Source organism: Corvus hawaiiensis, chromosome 2 (genome assembly GCF_020740725.1).
Source record: "Corvus hawaiiensis isolate bCorHaw1 chromosome 2, bCorHaw1.pri.cur, whole genome shotgun sequence".
NCBI lineage: Eukaryota > Metazoa > Chordata > Aves > Passeriformes > Corvidae > Corvus > Corvus hawaiiensis.
The window spans coordinates 65,128,541-65,145,834 of NC_063214.1; the positions used below are offsets into that span (position 1 = coordinate 65,128,541).

Here is a 17,294-nt window from a genome sequence, read left to right on the forward strand (position 1 = left end):
ACACCTCTTTTGATGCAGCTCAGCTTACACCTTGTGGTTGGGATTACCCTGACCCAGGTTCAGGACCTTGTACTTGGCCTTGTTGAACTTCAAAAGGCCCACCTCCCAAGCTTGTCCAGGTTCCTCTGGATAGTATCCCTTTCCTACACTGTCAACTGCATCACAGAGCTTAATGTTGCTGGCAAAGTTGCTGAGGGTGCACTTGATCCCACTGTGCATGTCACTGACAAAGATGTTAAATAGCGCCAGTCCCAAAACCAGCTCCCTGAGGAACACCACTTGTCACTCACTGGTCCCCACACGGATCTTGAGCCATGGACTGCATCTCTCTCAGTGTGACCATTGAGCCAATTTTCTATCCACTGACTGGTCTATCTATGAAATCCAGGTCTTTCCACTCCAGATAAGGATGTTGTGCAGGACAGCAGTCAAATGCTTTGAAAAGACCACATAGATGACATCTTTCGTCCTTCCCTCATCCACCACTGCTGTAACCTCCATCATAAGTGGCCACCAAATTTTTCAGGCATGATTTGCTTTTAGTGAAGCCATGTTGTTTGTCACCAAACACTTCATTATTTTCCATGTCCTTTAGCCTAGTTTCCAGATGGATCAGCTCCATTATTTTGCCAGGCACTCAGGCGAGAGTCAACAGATTGTAGTTCCCTGGGTCTTCCTTATTTGCCTTTCTAAATATGAAGGTTATGTTTCCTCTTTTCCAATCAGTGGGAACATCTCCAGACTGCCATGAATTCTGAAATATGATGGACAGTGGCTTACCCACTTCCTTGGCCAGTTCCCTCAGGACCCATGCAAGTACCTCATCAGGTCCCATGGACTTACGCATCTTCAAGGTTCCTTAAATGGTTGTGAGCCCAGTCTTTTACAGAGGGTGGTTCTTTGTTCTCTCAAACCCTGCTTTCAGCTTCTGCACTGAGTCTATTTCACACTGTAAGTCTGCTATAGGAACTGAGAAATCTGTGTCATCTGCAAGATAGTGAAACCATCTATTGATTTTGGTGCTGATAGACTATAAGAGTATGGAGTAACTCATGAAGTGTGCAATGCTTTCTGAAAGCATAGAAAAAGCAACCCAAACAAAAACAATCCTGACAGCCTGAAAATAAGAGCCTGTGAATTTGTGACCCAAATCAAAACAAAAACCCAAGCAATGTATAGCATAAATATATTATTTAATAGTACTGAGAAATTTGCCACTGACTTAGAAACTCTCTAATAAGAAAAAAACCCCTTTCCTTATGACATATAGAATGCTTACAGCATATATATTAATAATTGTCTCTCATGCTATCCTAATGATTTTAAGTGTTTTAGGTGGAGGTGTCCTATTTTTCATTAATATAGTTTAAACTTCACATTTTCAATTTGGTTCCTAGCTTTTTTTATTTTGAAGTGAAATTAATTATCTATGGAAAAAAACTAAAAAGTTTCAAAAAAGAGAAAATGAATACGTTACTTGTAAAGCTGTGATGGGTTAATGTCTTTTAGAGAAAGGAAAATCTGCAGCTTTATAGTGTTATTACAATATGAAAAACTCAATACACTATTACCTGTAAGGTCTTTGTAAATTAGAGTCAATCAAGTAAAACAGCAGCCTGGATAAATGCAATATAAATCTTTACAATACCATAAAATAAGAAATTAGTAAATTGTACTGAATTACCAAAATATTTCTTGTCTGGAATACTAACAGAAAAGCAGGAAAGTGATTATGTTTGAAAGAAAAGACAGCTTTAATTACATAAATCTTCAGGAACTGTCATATCTGTAAGCTCATTAGCTGCAAGGAAAGTTCCTCCTGCTGATCTAAGAGCACTTAGAAAACAGGATTTGTTATACTTCAAAGTAAAAAGGTATCTTTAATTCATGTACTGTAACAGTGAATTAAATCTACTTCTAGTATTACAAAAGTAAAAACTAAAACTTCAGCACACAATTGAAAAAAACACCCCACAAATGAAATATCTTAAATACCCTGAAGCAAACTTCAATTGCACAGGTCACATGTCCCTTACTGTTTGCCTCTCAAAGTAAGATTTAAAAAAATACTCTTTTTTTACATACTGTGAATATTTAATAATTTATAAAATACTAGAAAATATGTTAGCTTCACCATTAACTTGGTGCAGTCACTTGTCGCTGCTCTTGAAGTCTTACAAGCTATTTTAACAGCTTACTGTACGATCACTGGACAATACTTAATGAAATGAAAGAAGCAAGAATGTTTCATCTGAAAAGGATAAAAAGAAAATGAGTTGCTGAATGTTGTAATGTTCTAATGCTCACCATTTTGCATAAGAAATAACTTGAAAGAGAAGTTTTAAGAATGAGCAAGTACAAAACAAAAAAAGATACAAGGCATGCTACAAATGGGCTGGGTGATACAAGGACAGTCATGTCAAGGAAGAATTCTAAAAAAAAAAGCATCCTTTAAGTAGCTTGTTTTGAGAAACCTGTAGAAGACTGAACAATTACTTGAAGGTGATCAAGCCAAAACCAGCAAGTGCACGGCATAGTTCCATTTTTATGTATAAATATGTATGTTCAAGTTTTCTGTTAATATTGTTCAAATGGCATTTACACATCTTTCTACCACATTAATTTTGATTTATAATTTAAAGGACACCTGCAAATAATACTTTCATGCCAGATATAAAATGTGAAATTATTGAATCTGAAGACATGGATATGCAGACAGCTAATAAAACCAGTTCAATAAAAACTAGCTTGCAACAAAGGTATAGGAGAATAAAATATTCTTATCCAACTTCATTGATTTATTCTTGGGAATTACTTTAAAAAATTACTTCAGAAAACAAAGTTCAATAAAACCATGCAGGGAATTTAATTCCACCACCTGTACAAAGCCCTAACCTTTGCCAGGACAAAAGCTAGAGAAAAGGATTTAAAATCAAGTACTGGACCAAAATACAACCTCTGTGGTTCAGGGAAAAACTGAACATTATATTAACATGATACAAAAGCAGAAAAGAGTGCTGTTGTCTCCTCACCCAACAACTTTGAGGAACAAATCAGCATATATGCGAATAGAACCTTTCTACTGGATGACAGGAGAAACCCAGGCTGACTTCCTCCCTTCTGTGCTATCAGCAGCCTGTAACCCTTAGATGTAACATTTGGATCCAGCGGTTTTCCAGATTCACTGGAAGTGTAAACTGCCTCCCTGAAATGCAAACCAGGATGGATTATTTCTGCTAAACCCTAACTTACAGTATCTTGGGATGGAGGAAATGCTCTAAGCCCTTAGTATCAAAGTTCTGTTCTAAAACAAGTGTTTTTTTCTGGAATACACATATTTGACTACATAAAAGATTTTTGATGACTTCCCCTCTGTCTCAGCTCCTAGTAGTCATAATGATTGCTTGTAGTATCTGCTATGATTTCCCAGCTCTCTTAGTCAACTTGTCAGACTTCATCAGCCTATCAGTTACATGAGACCATTATGGTGGATGTGACTGAAGAGATTCACAGACTTTCTTTTTAACTGACCTTTTGGTAAGCCCAAGCAAAAACAGCCACTTCATTAAAAATTTACTGTACAAAAGTCAGTGCATATTAAATCAACTTGCTTCATAGAAATGTACTTTTGCAGGAGTACTAAAAGGTTCAAAAAACCTCCACGAGTTACAGTTTTTGTGATCTGCTGGGTTTTCCAAAATTCCAGTGCAGCAGGAATCTTCAAAAACAGACTGGAGTTTTGCAGGTAGGGAAACAAGTGTAAACAAACACACTGGTACACTAATCCGTTAAGTTATTCTAAGCCTTTGTCTTTTTCATATGGTAAAACTGAAATGCAAAATGCATCTCATAATACACTGTAGTAAATTCAATATATAAACTTGAAAACATGATCATTTATTTCCATCCTACCTCCTACTGAGATCAAAGACTCAACTAGTCATTAGCAGATGCCTAAAACAGAACAGAAAGCCTGGGCTAACTGATAATTTTACTGGCTACTCTTTGAATGGTCATTGATTTAGATCTCAGAATTCTTCCAGAAAATAGTCAGCACTGTCAGACAAGAAGACTGTCTACACTGAAAATAATGCCTTCTAATAAGGATATAAAAAATTCAACCACAATACAGACAAGAATATATTAGTAATGAAAAAAAAATCAGTGACCAGTTAACAGTGAAAATAATGCCAAACACACTAAATTTATACACAGCAGAAACTGTTTCTATTACCAGTACAAACAAGTAGGTGAAGGGCTTGAAGCATTTGACAGCTATTTAAAAATAATTTAAATTTTACAGGTTATAATGCATCAAGTAAACTTGGAAACTTTATGAACCAGAAAGTGAACTCTGTGTAAGGGACCACTATCTCAAGTTCTCTATCAGAGGCAGGTTTTGCAAAGCTGTAACTTGTGGCAGGGAGACTGACTGAGGCATGAGAGTGACACTCTACAAAGCAATATAGATAAACTGTGATAATTTCCGAACTGACATAAACTAAAAAAATTTTAACTGAAACAGACCATCCAATCATTTTTCTCCTTCAAGAGTAGGACAGTGCTGAGGTAGCATCAATTTCTACCTTCATGCTTAGTCTGTTTAAATTACCTAAACTGATAAAATATGGAAAAGGCACTTTTAATTAAGAAATTAATTGCAAAAAACTCCACTGCTGCTCATACAAAGATTTCCCATATTCTGTATTGCATGATGAAACAGTACAAATTTTTCCAGACTTCAAATGCTACTGTTGCACGAAAAACATACATGTAGGGAAGACAAAACTATTCTATGTTTTGAAAAAAATAAAATAAAATTAAGTGATGCCATGACAGCCTTCCTGCATGTCTGAATTAGAAGACAGTGAGTGATACATTTACCATACAAAAGATTGAAAATTGGAATTAAGATCTATTAACAGAAAAGAACTTTTAAAAGAAATTCAACTTGGAAAATGGTTCTAGAAGATATGTTAGAAGAAAGGTAATGGGAAGTCCTGTAGTAAATGTTAGAGGACCAAACAATAAGTATGGTTCAAGACCATTCACAGCAGCTGAAATTACTGATTTGTGATATTGACTATTAATATCTAATTTTTAAATATTGTTAGTAAAAAGATAAGCATCATCTCACACACAAGACACTGTAATGTGTCAAAATCAAAACTTGAGTTAGTCACACAAACCTTTACTAGCTTTGTCTAAATGCTGAAAATCCTCAACAAAATTCAGGACATCCTGATAGCTTTCTTCACACACTTCTACGAGAAAATGGAGCAATGTTGTTTTCTGGTCTGCTGATTTTGTGTCCTTCAACTGGGCAGGAAAAAGAAAAAGAAATGTAAAAACACTGAGAAAAACTTTATTTCTGACCATTTTAATAATTAATAAATATTAGTAATTATTCATCCAGGAAAGAAAAGAACAAACTGTTAAAGTAGTACATTTTTTTTCAAGACAGCAATGGGCTGCTTAATTTCTCCCCTTGCTAAAAATCCCTAGAAAGATCACACTAAATATTTATTATCTACGCAATATTTGCGGTCAGTATTCAAAAACAGTACACATATTTCTTTCAAAAATGTAATTATTTTAACAATACAGCAATATTTGCAAAACTGTGAATAAGCACATGAAAGTATAAAAATAAAAATCAAAGTTGATCAGCAAAATCTGACTATACATAATGCACATATCCACTGCATTACATGATTTCCTTCCTTATGTATGAAATCAACTCTAGCCTAAAAATATTTACATAGTGGAAGCTACACAACCTCAACGCGTACAAGTTCTTCTTCTAGTTATCAATTCTTAACACAGTAATTAAGAGTTCATAGGTCTCATTGTTTAAAAAAAGTTAACTTCAATAATTCTTAAGCATAAACTTTTCTTTCTGGACTCTTTATAGATATAAAATTATTTTCAAGCCTGGCCACTTTAAAACTTGCAGCTACTCATGCAAAAACGCTAACAATTGACAACTGACAAACACTTCTGCTGTAGTCTTCCAACTGAGACGTTGTTTTAAATCAAAGAGATTCTTATAAATAGAAAATGACATCATGTATGAAACTATCACATTCTTCACTACTTAAGAACTATTTCTACATAAAAAAACTTAGCAGGAAAAGTATACAAGCATGTAGTCACAAAGTAAGCATGAGTACAAAAAGGGGTGCCACAATTGCACAAAGACTTCTCTACATCCGAATATCAAGGCACAAAGTCCTTAACACAGTATTGATATGTCATAATTAACTGTAAAAAGTCTGGTTTGTTTTTATAGCTCAAAATTCTACTATGATGAAATATACTCTTCCAGAACGTGCATGTTTTCCTTCAGCCAAATGGATTAATAATAATATGAAACACAGTTTTCCAAATAAACAGAAAACAGAACACATATATATATATCAAAACCCAAAAATGTATTCCAGGATCCTTACTGTAAGCAATGTTATAAAATATGTTACTTCCACTGTATTGGGAATCTCAGCGAAAGATGTCTCAATAACACCACAAAAAATTTCTACAATGTGACACTGTGACATATGTGAAACTCTGTGATACATAATAGAAATTAGCTATAAATATGAACCTGCGTTATAAACATGCATATAATTTTAATACTTCAGTATTTAATGAATGATTGAGTATTAACATATCAATATCGTATCCCTCTTCTGAGAATACTCATGGCTGCTCTCTGATGTAGAAGAACTATTACAGTCATTCATTCCATACTTTCATTATCTATACACATCAGTCCTCTCTCCTTTTTCTAGTACTCCATGGCTATCTTCAAAATCTTCACATTCTAGATCTTAATAAATTATGTCTCCAAGATAAATTCTGACTTTTGTTCCTGCTCTGCAAAGTCCTTATATCAATTACCTTCACATTGTTTTCATAAATATATTTTTTGTCCTGTGCATTAAAAATACAGAGAATACAACCACACCTAGGACAGATTCTTGTAAAACCATACTTAAGTAAATGCACCTAATTGGAGAAAGAACCTTTAGTATCTTCCTTCTGAATATGTTTCTCAACAAGTTGTATCTTTAACTCAATCACTTCATCTACAATGTATTAACTCTAGGTGGATGACTCATATTTAATGTTTACTTTAAACTAGGTTAAGTATTTATGTCACAGGTATCACATTCAACACTCAAAAACCACAGTGAAAGAATTCTTCTGAAATATAGCAGAGTCACAGTGATTAGTTTCATGAATGTAGAAGTTAACAAACTGTATTTTCTCTTGTACAAAAAGATAAAGAAACAGAAAGACAAAGACTACACACAAAGTTTCAAATAACTCCTTGCTTGTAAGAACTGTATGTGCACTCTGAAGATTTTGCAGTAAACTCCCAGAGAGCACAGGAAAAAAAATAACAACAGTAAATATGGGAAAGGTAATTAGCATTAGAATGAATTATAAATTAACACTCAGAAAAGTATAGACACCTTCTAGTATATACCTTATATAAAAGTTGAAAGAATGAAAATGTAAGAAAAATTAGAAGAAGTAAGAAACTGATGAAACTCAGCAACATAAGAAGAGAATCACGTAAGGAGCAAATTCACGTAAAAAAGAAAACATAACTGTATTAAAACATACTAAAATGTGATAGATGTCTTAGAAGTGCTCAGACATGTTAAAATTACAAAACTACTATGATCACAGTGATAAGGTCCTTACATAACCTTATTTAGTTTGGGTTTTTTATTATTCCCTCAAAATAGAATCACGTAAAAGTGATTAAATGCAAGACAGTCTCAAGATGACTATTCATGGATTAGCTGTACTGTTCAAACTATCAACTAATGCTAATAATAAGGAAAAAAAATAGTAAGCAAATAATTAACTTCAGGAAAAACATCAAAACCAGAGTATTTAAGTAGCAAAATTAAAAAAAAAAACAAAACGTGTAATATTCAACATGGACATTTCAAAACTCACTTTACACAGCGAGCTGAGATTATATCCAAAGGTCTGTGCATTCCGAGAACCTGCATTCATGTAGTTTCCCATTAACAATACTAGTTCCAGCAGCTTGCTAAAGCTTTTACTCTTCTTTATCTCTTCACAGGCAGCACTGACAGCCATGATGTCAGGTTTGATGTTGTTCACCTGCTCCTCAAACTGAAGCTTAAAAAGAATAGCACTGAGCCGTGGCCGTAGTCTCTTCACGTTGCTCATCTGATTGAAAAGAAAAATAGAAGATTTCCTTTAAAATTCATAGTACACTTCGGCACTGTACAAATGCATATGCTCTGAAATGATTTATTGGTGTGACAGGCTTGAAGAAGCAATATATCTGCTATAACTGATAGCAAATGAATGAATGAATGAGGGACACTTGGGTAAGCAACTGAAATCCCATCTTGTGGTTAATAGGAACTGCCCCCATCCTTTCCAAATAACTAGTATGTGTAAGCAATAAAAGATAAAGTGTCATCATGTATCACATCTGTCAACTCACATACCAAATCCTATAAAACTAATCCAAGTTTATGACCCAGTAGTTGCAAAGGAATGAAAGTAGTTCACAAATTTTGTCTAACTCTAGTACCAAAACAAGACAAATCTCATTTTCTGGTGCAAATATTTGAAAGCTGATGTCAATAAGAGCTTATTATAAACTTGCAGGAAAATAACAGTTTTGAAAAATCTCAGCTATGAAACACTTAATATAGCATACACTAATATATACCAGTATTCATACCGCCTACGCTTCTGTATACTAACCTAATACAGTTAATTAGGTGCAGCTGAATGCTCCCAGGAAAACAGCTTCTGTAGATCATATACAAAATACCTGGCTTTTTCTATGGTTTACTGATCATGTATTTTCAACTGAAATTTTGATCTTCTTATATACTAGGTCACTGAATTCTCACTCCAGACATACTTTGCACATTGTTTACTACATCCACTCTAGAAACACTAAAAAATTATTCCATGAGTTGCTTATCTTATTTTCCCTATCCCTGTTTTCTCATCAGTTTCATGAATTCCATAAGATCTCCTTCCTCATCCTTGTCTTCTTCCTTCTCAAGGCCAGATTCAAGACAGTAATACCTTGACAATTCCCAAAATCTTAAACTAAGTTTTGTTTTTTTGTTTTTTCTTTCTTAAAAATGAACACATTATTCCAGCTATCAGTACTTCTCAATGCAAGAAAGAAGCAATTATATTGGCACTTCTACAAAGCAGTAGGCTTCATATAGTGGCCTTAAACTTTTGCCTTAAAATTGGACATATCTCCCTCCAAACCACAGTGATACCTAAGGTTTTACAGACTACTTCTCAACACAGACCTAGTCTATCAATGTGAAAATTCCTCTGACAGTGCAACGTTCATAAGTCATATGGTACTGATTATCCCAAGAGACTCAGTGTAAAGGACAATGGTGACACTCCATCCATTTTCAGTGTAAAGTGAAACTGAAGGCTGTCTAATCCAAAGGCTTTGATATAGAAGCAGAAGAGGATGGAATTTACAATTATTTTACTGGTTTCACTGTGACAGTAGAAGAAAATAAAATCAGGTAGAGTTAACATTTTATGTTACTAGGCCATTTCAGAAATGCCTGCATAGCTGTGCAGCCACTCAATGATGTCTCATTGAAGTCAACATATCATTTGCATTTTAGATCAGGTAAGAAATCTTGATATAAAATACGAAATCCTTTCCACTAACCATACTTTGGTTTTCATCATAAAGCAGAGCACACAATCAGGATGTCTTTCAGATTAAACTAGGCTGAAAATCAGCTGTTGCACTTTAGTCCACAGACTGCCTCCAGCCTGGTGCTCAAGTAAAACACTTAAAATGTACAATTTGAACATTATTAGCTCAGTACCAACTGTAGGCAGATATTCTGTTCTTATCCTACAAGTGTGGTAAAATTCTTACTTAAGAACAGATGATAATGGAACTTGAATTTGAACTCGCAGCAAAATAGAAAGAGAAATACCTAAATTCCACATGAAATTAACACAGTACTCTTACGACTTTATACCTAATTTAAGAATAACTACTTAAAAGAAAGTTAAGGTAGTGGATAGAGGCAAGTGCTACAAATTCACTCTCCTAGCTCTATCAGGAAGAATCACTATTAACTCTTCCTCAATTATCTTACTAAATTTGTATATGTACTACTACTTCCCAGCATCTTGAGAACAATGTTTTTAATTTTAAGTTGTGTCCTGAAGTTAATCAGGAAAAAGTTGAGACTAGACTAGAAAAAAAAAAATCACAACACTCCATTAAAATTATCCAGAATTTTAATATTTAATACCCTACTCAGGGTGCAATAGAGATGATCATTAATAGTAAACCATAGAAACTTTAAAAATGCAGTGTAAGTTGCATTGATTTTAAATAGTACTAAACTCAAGATACTATAGAATCATGAGAAGATGCATCATTTATGGACTCTAGGCTTTTCAGACAGCCAGATCCTTGAAACTGAAATACATGTGCACTTTAGACCACAAAGATGAGCTGCACAAACATGAGCATGCACATCTGCATAAAAGGGGCAGTTTTCATCAGAACCACTTGAACTATAAGAAATTAAGACATCCAGTATGTAAGTATGTAATTCTTAAGGATGAATGCAGATATATGTAATCTAGAAAATTAGAAACAGGAACACATATCAGAAACACAACAGAAATGCCACTGGGATTGTTATTATTGTTATTACTACTACTATTACTATTATTGTTGTTGTTGTTGTTCAAAATGCTCTGAAATCCATGCACAATGCATGTTGTTGGTATTATTTCTTTACCTGTTTGCTAAGTCAATAATTGGGAAGAGATAGAGTTCCCTTCGTAATATCTGGCTTTCTTTGTGACATGTAGTCCACAGTTATATTAAAACTGTAAAATCCATACACCCTACCACAAGAGATGCTAAGAATTTAAGTGTTGCAATGCTGACCAGCTTATGTTAACATCCTATATTTTTTTAATAATCAGCATATAAGGACATAAGTTTACTTCAGTCTTGATAGTGGAATTCTGAAAACTAACAATCCAAATAACTAAAATGGGAGGTTGAAGAAGAAACCTATACATGCTATACATGTCAGAGAACTCAGCATACAGGTAATTAATTGTTCTACTTTTTAAGTAATAGTCCACAAGAAGAGTCTCACTACAAGCATGTCCAAATGGGAACTGACTTATGAGTTGAGCTACTCGGTAGTGGCTCTCACAGATCTCACATCTAACAGCAAAGACAGGTTTTTCTCTCAAATACAGCATAAATCACAAAGCAACTACAAGAATGTGCAGTCTGATATATGTGTACCTTCACTATCTTTTTTGTTGATGTCAAGTAACGGAAAGCATCTCAGAAGTTCCACTGACACTACATTTTGATCACTGAAGGGGATTCATTCCTGTCACAAGCTCATAGAGAAAAACACTGCAAGCACTTCAGTTTCATACCTTCTTTAAAAGGAGCAACAGTGCTGAAGCTGTCAGACCACCTGAAAATGTTCCCATCCAAAAAGTAAAATAACTGTTACAGCAAAGCTGACTAAAGAGAGCAAACTGGAACACCATTCCCTGTGGATAATGTATGGCTTTCACCACTGCAGCATCAGTGAACTCTCAAGAGTGCAGAGGTAAAAAGGGGAAATTCCTGACACTTATCTTTAGACCCAGGCACTTGAAAAGCAGAAAAAGAAATCAAATAAGGAAGGACTGATACCTTAACAGACATTTTATCATGTTTAAAGAAGACAAAATAACATCCTGCTCAATTTGAAAAGGACAGCCAACATGCCTAAATCTTAGTGAAAAACAGCAGCATTCTGGAAAGATCAAACATTATTTCGCAGTATGGGAGGTCAATTCACAATAAAAAACCAGTGTTTTTCTTGAAATGTTTTTATGGATATGTGGAAATAGTACATCTATCTTCACCTTTGACACACTCTTTTTCCTCAAGGAAATGATGAAAAAGCCAAGAACTGCCAACACAAAATTAAAATTACTTAAGAGAAATCAAGTCGTTATATACACACGCACACACATACATATATATATATATAAGCAAATAATTGAACTAATGAATTTTCAGCCTTATTAGCAGTGATAGAGAGCATGGCCTGTTACTTTGGTTCTCCAGCCTGAATTATAAACAGCTTGAATTTCTACTACTGACTAAGTTTCTTGCAAATCCAAGATTTGCAATATCCTAAAGGATATGCAGGTCAGAATAGAAGGCAGTGTATTGTAAGTGACACAGGGACAACACCTATCAATTACCTCCTAGCTGCACACAGGCAGCCTTCTCTTGTCATGTGGATGACAGTGCACTGATTCACAGCGCAGAAAATCCCTGGTACCGTTTTGAATTGCATTATGTTCAACAAAGATGGACCAGCAAGGTCAGTGAGCAGATCTCAGAATTGCCAATGGGGGCTACAACACAGCTGTCAAAATAAGCTGAGCTTAGTCTTCATGCTGAAATTCACAGAAAGGTAAGTTCCATGAAAAGAAAGTAGTCTTTTGTTTTTTGCCTTATCTAAAAAATACAATTAGATGTACTGACAACTTGATCAGTATGGAATGCAGACAGTTTTTGTTTTTCCAAGTTGAAACTGGACAATGATATTTTCCTAAAAAGGAATCTTCCAAGAAGAGGAGGGTCCACATTTCCAAAATTCTTCTATTTTTAGCAGGCCTAACAGATGTCTGAAAGGCTATTTTCATTAAAAGACACATATGGAGCAGATGCTACTAGACTGAAAAGCTTTCCTCATGGGAAACCAAGCGTTTAATATAGGTAAAAATCCTCTGTAAAACCTCTAATTCATACAGGTAGCAAAAATAAATAAATTAACACCAGAAGTCAAGGGCATATGTCATTGAGGAATTTAAAATCAAATAATATAATATCAAACCAAATGGAGAAAAGTTTCTAAAAGTAAATCAGATGTAACTGTATTCCAGATGGAAAAATCTGATAAGCCTAACTTTAAAATAAATGCCTCATTTTCTGTCTGGCTGCTACCAGGAATCCATCTCCTAATGAAAAGTAAGTCTACTATACGGAATATCCCAAAGTAGAGGTCATGAAGGTACAGACACATGATAAAGGTCTGGATAAGAATGTCTCAAAACCATGACAGCAAGTTTAGTACTTCCCATCAGGTTGAACCACATTAACAACTCCCACATAAAAGTGAAATTTGATGTTACACAGCTAGCAGCTGATTCTGACATCTTTGATGTGACAGACATGACCCCAAAGCTCAGACCTCCAGCAAGTTATATCTGTTATCATCTTCTCTACTGACCCAACAAGGAGTGTCCCAGTTAATTTCCTAAGAAGGAAGATACATGTCTATAATGATGACAGAACTGGTAAGGAAAAAACATTCCACAGTAGAGCTTCTGTAGTCCTGTCAATACCGAAGTCAGTAATGACTGGGGAATTTTTGTCCATATGGTTATTTGGTCTATTTGGAACCAGAGTTAATCTGTGGCAAAAACAGTCTGACATGAAATGTTACATAAGTGAATGCTGTAGAAGACAGTTTGCATGTCTTGGAGAAAGTTCCTCAGTTCTACAAAATGATCACAGGGAAAGCAAATCCTAAAGCACTTGGAGCTCCATTGAGCTCTAAAGTCTGAAGCTGCAACAGGTAAAATATCTGCACAGTAATTTCAAGCTCTAGGGATTTAAGAGGTACTGATCAGCCTCCAGGTCCTTTCAGCACAGCTGCCCTACACTAGCCAGTTAATCGGATACCTCACTCAATTTAGGTGACTGAATTCCAAGAAACCCTTGAAGTTGCTGAGTTTAAATGGCAGGATCATGGTCCTTACTCAAAACAGAAGTGTTTTCCTTATAATGTGTAAAGCATGACATGAACATTAGAGGGTTGCTTACATTACTACTGAAGAAAAACATCAAATCAGACGCAGGACAGGCTCTCAAAACATTTACAAGAATGTGCAAAGTGAATGGCTGGAAGCAAAAGATGGGGACCCTCCGGGCAAATAACATTCCTGATCTGAAGCTGTAGAGATATCTGCCAAGAAGAAAACTGAGATAGCCTATGTGTGTGCTAGAACAACCAACCACCCACTTCTAGCCATCTGAATTAACATCAGACAACAGTAAGACGAAATTTTTTAAATTGTTCTTTAGATTAACTACCCAAAATGGTTTTACTGGAACTAAACAGAGATAAGAGTAAGACCTGCTGGTACTGAAGCATTTGCAGAAGCATTCATCTATAATATGGCACCACAATCTTTCACTGACGGAAAGGAAGTAACATAAGCCAATCCAATGGCAACTGCAAATAGTCAGATCAGTGCAGATCACGATGGTCGCTTTCAGAAGGTATTTCTGGAGCTTTGTTCTCCACCCTTACCCAGGTTCAAGGTTTGAAATACATCAACATTACAGGAGTTAAGGATGTTCTCCTTTTCTACAACATAGGTAACTTGACTGCAATTTGTCATAAAGATTTTTTAACTCTCACAGATGGCACATAATAGAAAGTTAATCTTTGGCAACACTCCTGCAAAGGCTGGAAATACTGATATAGGACACTGACAAGGGAGAGCAGCAGATACACATGACATCTAGAAGACACGGAAGATAACGCTTGCAGATAGAAATTAACAGAATCAAAATATCTCACAGCCCAGATGCACTTCAACACTTCAGAATTTTAAACAGACTGAAATGTCACTAGGTATGGCTGTGTCCAAGCATCAAGTATTATGAAAGGCAGAGTATACCTCTGCAGAAACAGTGATAGTATGATATTTTCCAAACAGTGAAAAAACATTAATACATTTTGAGTTATCCTCAGTGAGAACATACAGGTGAAACTATTAGCTGGATATGGAATTGATCAATTTAAGTGTCTGCTGAATTATTTAAGACAAACTAGCCTTCATCAGGCCTCACTCTAATCTTCAATTTACTCTAGTGAAATCTTTTCCTTTGGTACAAACTCATTAAAAACACATCCATCAATGAACAAGCTGTGAAGCCACATGAGGATTGCTCGCCAAATTCTATTTGGGTTAGCTGTCAGTGAATTTCACAAGGTCTGAGCATTAATTATTTCTGAAACAATATTTTGTAATTCCCTCAATTTTATCTTTGAGCAAATGTAAGTGATCAAGGAAAAATCTGTTTCCTTTTTTTTTACAACCAGACAATATGGGAACATCTTTCCAAATGTCCTGAGTTATAAGAGAAGAAATATAGCAGGAGCTATCACATGTGGCTCTTGAGACAGTATTCTCATATGTCAGAATGCTAGTACACTTGCCTACACCTGAGGTCAAATGTCTGCTAATGAATCCTGTCAAGTATTAGAAACTTTTTACATCAGAAATGTTTATAAAAAACATCAAAACTGTAATTTCTTAAATGGAATTGCATTTATGGATTTCAAACAATATAATAAATTTAATACGGTCCAGGACCCTTTTACACCACAAAGAATTACAGGCACTGGCAAGGGTACATCAAATCATAGAATGGAATTCTATGAAAATTCAGAACATTCAAGTTCTGAACAGCTGAAAGACGCTTGTATACAACTTCCTTATGAATAATATATTGACCAGTGGTATGGTAATAGTTCAATGAAAATCCATTAAACAGATTACTGCACTCAATAAATCAATAAATTGATCAATAAATCTAATACTTATTTTAACAACTTCACTGAAAACAAATGAGGTTAACATTACTAAATGATTTACTCCTTAAATATTTCTTTGATACGATGACAGACACTTCACCAAAAATTAGGAAAAAATAGTCTCTAAAACAATACCTTTTTCTTAGTAGGAAAGAACTAACCACAAAACAAATCAACAATGATGAAAGTCCTAAACCAACATCATATTTATACTGTCCATTGAAGAAAGCACCAGGTAAAAAATGTAAAAACCACCAAAACACAACCTTCTGTCAACAGTCACCAAGGTAAACATCTAGATGAAATTCCATCTCCAGTGGGTTTCACATTGCTGGTGTGCTGTCACAGGACTATCATTTCTAAACACAAAGATAATCTTCATCATTAACAAGTTTTATGGAAGATTCAGCATGGTGCTAGTAATGACAAGGTTGTGGGTTCGATCCCTATATGGGCTATTCCCTTAGGAGCTGGACTTGATCCTTGTGGGTCCCTTCCAACTGAAAATATTCTGTGATTATGTGGTAATCAATGAAACCTCCAAGAAATTAATATGAAGGTTGAGGAAGTTTTAAAAAACTTTTAGAGGAAGTTTATTGCAGTAAGTAAAACCAAGTACAAAACAACAACTATGGTAAAAAAAAATGCAATTGAGTATTTATTTTTTGCCAAGCACAAGCATACTTCATCAAGAATTTGAGCAAGAAAATACAAAATTCAATATAACATCAAGTTAACAATAGTCAGCTAAGTTTTTAATAAGATGAACAGAATTAATGTAATTTTCATAGAATAGTTAATGAATCTGTGCAAGCCCCTCTCTGCCCCCATCCCCCGATCCCCAAAAAAACCACACAATCCTAAAACAAAAAACAAACTCCACAGTAATAGGTGATTATATCTGCGCTCTGAGACACCAGCCTGGAGTAAGTGAAAGAAAGAACCTAAAGGAAAATGAAGTTGTTTATCTAAAGAAAACTCAAAGTCTGGAAGAAAAGATAAGGACAATAAAGGATTTATTTTATACTTACTGCTGAATGAACAGAAAATATAAAAATGATAAATAACTTTAAAAAAGAGAAGGCAGAAACCACAAAAGCAACTCATAGAGTCATACAAAGAAAACAAATCCTCACAACCATAAGATAAAAACCTAAACAAAACTCCAAAACCACAAGCCACACACATGAAGAGAACCTGAACTGTTTAGAGTCATGCCCTCAGTGTCTTTAAGCCAACAACAAAAGTTTATTAACTTTGCTTAAACATACAATACTGTAACAGTCACAGCAAGCCAGTATTTCACTAAGTGTCTTGCTGTTTCTTTCAGAGTATCAAACTTTGACTTTCAATTCAAAGCCTGAAAGATAATGGGTTTCCATGTTAAAAAAAATTTTATCACACAAGTAGTAATTAGCCATTTATTCACTATTTAGGTTCTTCCTTAGGAGTCAAATAGTTCAATTGTTCCTTTAATCACAACTTTAGAGCAAATTAACATGGAATTTCCTAATTCTCTGAAAAAAACATAACTATAAAACACTACTCATCTAAAAGACAAAGTCTTGTATTTCG

The 17,294-nt window shown here is 34.8% G+C and overlaps 1 protein-coding gene across 4 annotated transcripts in view; it reads right to left on the bottom strand.

Annotated features, from left to right (window-relative positions):
• Positions 1-17,294, bottom strand: part of DIAPH3 (diaphanous related formin 3) — a 210,119-nt gene that overhangs the window by 95,563 nt on the left and 97,262 nt on the right. For all 4 annotated transcript variants that reach the window (XM_048295463.1, XM_048295462.1, XM_048295461.1 and 1 more), the window contains 2 exons: positions 7,975-8,214; positions 5,190-5,319 (listed from right to left, as the gene is read on the bottom strand). In XM_048295463.1, coding sequence (XP_048151420.1) covers positions 5,190-5,319; positions 7,975-8,214 — 370 coding nt within the window. The remainder of the gene's footprint in view (positions 1-5,189; positions 5,320-7,974; positions 8,215-17,294) is intronic.